Genomic DNA, 6,320 nt, shown 5'->3' with positions numbered 1-6,320 from the left:
CAAGGTGGAATTGTTAGAGTTGAGTGACTCGAATCCTTGTTAAAATAAAATACAGTGGTAAAATAAAATAAAAGTAAAATCAATATAGAACTATACTTCATCTATTTTACATTTATTAGAATAATGTTTTTCAACCTTACTACACTTCATCTATTTGACATTTATTAGAATAAGGTTTTTTCAACCTATAAATAGATGTAGTCTAAACTCCTATTGTATAATTCGAATTCGACATTAGTGAATTTCTTTTTCTCTGCCCGTGGTTTTTTCCCGAAAGGATTTTCACATAAAATCTGTGTTATTATTATTTTTTTGCTTTGGGATCGTTCTATATCGCCATTATCGATGTTAGTTTCTACAATATTTTTAATGTATTATATATATTTAAAATAATATGGCAAGGCAAGACATAGGTTTTAGCATTTTTATTTGGATCGGGTCTAGATAAAATTTTAGGCCTATTTTTCGAGTTGAGCCTAGCAAACGAGAAAATTTTGAATAGGCCCATGAGGGCATTTAAGAATACTTCTCAAAAGTATTTTTAGGGAGAATCTAAAATTTGTAACTTCTGAGAAAAGTATAAGCACTTTTGAGAAATATTTCTATACTAACCCTAAATCTATTTGATATTATAAAAAATACTTTAATAATTAAATTTCCAGCAATCTTAAATATATATATATATATATATATATATATATATATAAAAGTTGTATTTATTCCTAAAAGAAAACTAAAGAGTGCAAAAACAAATAAAACGTGGACCCTATGCGACAACAACTCGAACGATTCAAACGGGATAAGGAAAGGAAAAACCATTGATAAAACATGCTCCCATTGTTTTGAGCAAAAAAGAAAAAGAAAGGCGCTCCCATTGTATCCACTTTTGGCGCGAAAATTTCAAAAAAATCCCAAACCAAATTTTAATAACGAGGGAAACCCAAGCAAAACAAATCTCAAATTTCAAAACCATTTGTTCTTTTATTTTATCGCATTATATAAACCGCGCTTATGGTTACTCTTTTTCTGCAAGCCTGAAACCTGTTCGACGAAATTGCTTAGAGGTAGAGAAGGATTGACAATGTATGTGGTTAAGAGAGACGGGAGGCAAGAGGCCGTTCATTTCGATAAGATAACGGCGAGGTTGAAGAAGTTGAGCTATGGACTTAGCATCGATCACTGCGATCCAGTCCTTGTTGCTCAGAAGGTCTGCGCTGGTGTTTATAAAGGGGTCACTACTAGCCAGCTTGATGAGTTGGCTGCTGAAACCGCCGCTGCTATGACTGCGAACCACCCTGATTATGCTTCCGTGAGTTTGTTTCTTTTTATTCTTTTTAAAAATAATGATTCTAAACATTTTGAAATTCTTTTACTAATTCAAATGTGTAATTGCAGTTGGCGGCGAGGATTGTTGTTTCGAATTTACATAAGAATACTAGGAAGTCATTCTCTGAGACGTAAGCGATTTCTATGTAATTTGATAAAGCTTCTTTTTTTTTTTGGAGAGAGGCGATTGATGTTTTGAGGATGGGTGGTTTATAAATGTAGGATTAAAATTATGTACAACCATTTCAATGAGAGATCTGGACTGAAGGCGCCTTTGATTGCTGATGATGTTTATGAAATCATCATGAAGGTACTATGATTATGTTTCATTCTTTTTTACTCTCATATTTTGATTATTGCTTTTCTAGTTTGAAATATGGTAGATCTTTTGGCTAGAGTGTCGCTTTACACTCAAGTTACTGATGCCTTTTTGATCTCTGTTGAAATTTCTAGTTTAAAAAAAGGTAAACCCTTTATCTTGTGGTTGATGACAAAATTGTGTTGGACTAAGCCTACAAAAGCTTGTCATGCTTGTAGAATTGGAAGTGATCCATTTGTGTTATGAATGTTGACAAGTTGTGTATTATCTATATTATGATACTTGATACTGACTGCAAAAATCATGGCCTTACAAAATTTATACAGTATTTTTTAATACTTTTTAAAGCCTTCTTTAGCTGGATTTATATTTGATGTCCTCACTGTTTATAATTTTATACATCATCAGAATTAGATGATCACATTGTGAGTGCATCAAATGCTGATCCTTTCTAGTTATGTGGAGTTTTTAGTGTTTGCTTTGTTTTGTTGTCGTTTAGTTATGAATATTTTCAACATTGTGTATCCTTTCTAATTCCTCTTATGTGTAATGATTACATGTATAAAGGCTTAATTTTGTTATTGTGTTGGTTTCAGAATGCTGCTCTGTTGGATAGTGAGATCATATATGATCGGGACTTTGACTATGATTATTTTGGTTTCAAAACCCTTGAGAGGTCCTACCTCTTGAAAGTTCAAGGGAAGGTTATAGAAAGGCCCCAACACATGTTAATGAGGGTTGCAGTTGGAATTCATAAGAATGACATTGATTCTGCTATAAAAACTTATCACATGATGTCTCAAAGATGGTTTACTCATGCTTCTCCCACACTTTTCAATGCTGGAACTCCAAGGCCTCAAGTAAGTTTTGTGTGCAAATATTAGATTGAGGCACCTTATTTATTGTCATTGTTCATTAAATTCTTTTGCTTACATATGTAGTTCTTTGACTTGTGTTCTGGCAGTTGAGCAGCTGCTTTTTACTGTGTATGAAAGATGACAGTATTGAGGGAATATATGACACTTTGAAGGAGTGTGCTATTATCAGCAAATCAGCTGGAGGAATTGGTGTCTCAGTTCACAATATTCGGGCTACAAGTAGTTACATTCGTGGAACAAATGGTACATCTAATGGCATTGTCCCAATGCTGCGGGTGTTCAATGACACTGCTCGTTATGTTGATCAAGGAGGGGGGAAAAGAAAGGGTATACTTGAATTGTTGTAATTCTATATGCTATGTTTTCTGACAATGTTTGGTAGCCCTTTTATTAAAAAGGATGTCTTTGATTCATTTAGGTGCCTTTGCTATATATTTGGAGCCATGGCATGCTGACATTTTTGAGTTTCTGGACCTCAGGAAGAACCATGGAAAGGTATTTTATGTAGTTCGAATTTGTTTGCATGAGCTGTGTTATTTGGGTGTTTAGCTCTTTCTTTGGCTGATTTGATGCAATACTGTATAGTATCATATCATATCCAATAATGTCTAAGTTTTGTTGTTGTAGGAAGAGCACCGGGCGCGTGATCTATTTTATGCTCTATGGGTGCCTGATCTTTTTATGCAAAGAGTCCAGAGTAATGGGCAGTGGTCATTATTCTGTCCTAATGAATCTCCAGGACTGGCAGATTGTTGGGGTGAAGAATTTGAGGAGCTGTATATTCATTATGAAAGAGAGGTTAGCGCTGTTATATATTTGGTTAATGCTTTTATATTTTTCGCAACTAGAATTCATTTCCTAAAGTCTTCTTGTTTGATATTCAGGGCAAAGCAAAGAAGGTTGTCCAAGCACAGAACTTGTGGTTTGAGATTCTGAAATCTCAGATAGAAACTGGTACACCTTACATGCTATTTAAGGTGATTTGTTCAAACAAGCTTTATATTTTATGGGATATTTCTGTTCTCAGATGAGTATTGTGTTGTTGACCCTTTGCCTCCCACTGTTTATCCAGGATACGTGCAATAGAAAAAGCAACCAGCAAAATCTTGGCACCATTAAATCTTCTAATCTGTGTACTGAGATCATTGAATACACAAGTCCAACAGAAACTGCTGTTTGCAATCTGGCATCTATTGCACTGCCAAGATACGTGAGGGAAAAGGTAGGTGTTGAATGGTGCTTATGTTGTACATGTTGCTCTATCTTGAGTCTGCATGTTAATTTAATTAGCCTTGACTTTTTATCTACTTCAGGGGGTTCCACTGGAGTCTCATCCATGTAAGCTTGTTGGTAGTAGAGGTTCTCAGAATAGATATTTCGATTTTGACAAACTGGCTGAGGTTTGATTCTTTACTTTGCTAATGCACTTATCCATATATTGCTAGATGGTGTTTCATCCATCTAGTGTATCATTGTGATGGCATCATGAGTTCTGTGTTGGTGCATGATGTCACATGATATTATTTGTTAATAATGATTGTTAAGTCTTTCCTTGCACTGTTGTGACAGGTTACTGAAATTGTTACAAGAAATCTTAACAAAATAATTGATGTTAATTACTACCCTGTTGAAACTGCAAAAAGATCAAATTTGCGTCATAGACCCATTGGTATTGGAGTTCAGGGGCTTGCAGATACATTCATCTTACTCGGCATGGCCTTTGATTCACCTGAGGTATATTTGATCATGAATATATGAATCTGATATACCATTTAAGTTGAATCTATTTTGTCTGATAATTTACTGGTTTTGAATTTCAGGCTCAGCAGCTGAACAAGGACATATTTGAGACCATATACTACCATGCTCTGAAAGCTTCTTCTAATATAGCTGAGAAAGAGGGACCATATGAGACATATAATGGGAGTCCTGTGAGTAAGGTATGTGATTTTGGCAATTCTTTGAAATGCATACAAGTATTCTGGTTATATTTGATGTGATTGCAATATCTTACTAAATGCTCATTTCTTGCTGATATGTTTTGCTCATGACTTAGTTGCCTGTTAAATTTCAGGGTATTCTCCAGCAAGATATGTGGGGTGTTACTGCTTCAAATCGGTGGGACTGGAATGCTCTTAGAGACAACATAGCTAAGCATGGAGTGAGAAATTCACTTTTGTTAGCACCTATGCCAACTGCATCAACTAGCCAGATTCTTGGAAATAATGAGTGCTTTGAACCATATACTTCCAATATCTATAGTCGTAGAGTTCTGAGGTTTGTCCTGGCTTTCTCTTATGCATCTTGCTCCATTTCTTAGTTGTCCATTGCTTAAAACTTATTTTCTATTTTTTCTCCAGTGGTGAGTTTGTAGTGGTGAATAAGCATCTTCTTCATGACTTAACTGAGATGAGTCTTTGGACACCTGTTGTTAAGAACAAGATAATACATGCAGATGGTTCAGTTCAAAATATTCCTGAAATACCTCATGAATTGAAAGCAATTTACCGGTATGGATTGCTGGGTTTTTTTGACATCTTCGTCTCAATCCTCAGTCCCCTTTTCTCTCATTACCTCTTCAGAATGAAGTTAAAGTATATATTTGTTTCTGATTTATTAGGACTGTTTGGGAAATTAAGCAAAAAACGTTAGTTGATATGGCTGTTGATCGAGGATGCTACATAGACCAGAGCCAAAGCTTAAATATACATATGGACCATCCTAATTTCGGAAAACTTACATCCTTACACTTCTATGCCTGGTCCAAGGTATTAAAACTTGGCTTTTATCATGATTAAACACATTAATGCCAGTAGCTGCATGATGGTTGCTGATTCCCTTGACTGTATATACAGGGTCTGAAGACAGGAATGTATTATTTAAGATCTCGTGCAGCAGCTGATGCAATTAAATTCACCGTTGATACATCGATGTTGAAGGTAAGACATACTGTTCTGATTCATGTTGAAGTTGCATAACATCTAGAATGTCATGAAATTTGCAAATTATATTGATTTTAAATTTTTATTATTATTTTCTGTTCATAATATAGGAAAAGCCTAAAGTAGAAGATGATGAAACAAGAATGGCACAAATGGTCTGTTCCCTTACAAATCGTGAAGAGTGCATGTCTTGTGGGAGCTAAAGAGTGGTTCCTTTTTGAAGCTTTGAGAGCATGCAATCAGGGAATTTGGTGTCGACGAATGGCGATTCTATATGTGGGTTTTAATTGTCTTCACAATATCTAATCTAATTTAACTTCCTTGTATAGCTGTGATTTTTGTAAGTTCAACAATTTAGATTATCAGTGGTTGTTATGTATTGAAGCTTGCTTATTGTTAATTTATTATTAATAATAATTAATGAATTCCATGTCATAATCAAAGCGTTCTCTCTAGCAAGGTAAAAGGTTCGCCTCCTACAAATGTGTCCAAAGATTCAACAAGTGCAATTTTTGTACCGTCAATCATTATGCCGGAAATGCCAGTTATTTCAGTCATTTAATCCACATTTGTTAGGTCTTGTATTTGACTGTTGTGGATAGAAATGATAGTATAGAAAATGTTTGTTTCTTATTTTATTTAAAAGGTTTAATTCGATTTTGGTTTTAGTTAATTTAGTACCTTTTGAGTGGAATTGTCACAACATGAGCATTCTTAATAAGAATTATTGCAATAGGATAATAATGGCTAAGAGGATTTGAAAGATATTATGGCATTAATATTTTTAAGGTTTAGTCAAGGATTAGTTTAGGGCTCCATTACTCGTTGCATTTAGTTTGGTATTACTACCGCGCA

General features: G+C 34.6%; 1 protein-coding gene across 1 annotated transcript; it reads left to right on the top strand.

The window, feature by feature from the left end:
- The first annotated feature begins 845 nt into the window (after positions 1-845).
- LOC105787887 (ribonucleoside-diphosphate reductase large subunit) lies at positions 846-5,920 on the top strand. Its single transcript, XM_012614483.2, has 17 exons — positions 846-1,309; positions 1,396-1,457; positions 1,549-1,636; positions 2,242-2,505; positions 2,610-2,850; positions 2,942-3,018; positions 3,151-3,321; positions 3,408-3,500; positions 3,596-3,745; positions 3,837-3,923; positions 4,093-4,257; positions 4,344-4,463; positions 4,598-4,800; positions 4,884-5,033; positions 5,144-5,291; positions 5,379-5,462; positions 5,576-5,920. Exons 1-17 carry the CDS (start codon positions 1,082-1,084, stop codon positions 5,666-5,668), a joined length of 2,424 nt encoding a protein of 807 aa, XP_012469937.1. The 5' UTR covers positions 846-1,081; the 3' UTR covers positions 5,669-5,920.
- Positions 5,921-6,320: the final 400 nt, after the last annotated feature.

Source organism: Gossypium raimondii, chromosome 2, assembly GCF_025698545.1.
Source record: "Gossypium raimondii isolate GPD5lz chromosome 2, ASM2569854v1, whole genome shotgun sequence".
Classification (NCBI taxonomy): domain Eukaryota; kingdom Viridiplantae; phylum Streptophyta; class Magnoliopsida; order Malvales; family Malvaceae; genus Gossypium; species Gossypium raimondii.
Note: the sequence above shows the minus strand (reverse complement) of the source record. Positions and strands in the feature narration are given on the sequence as shown.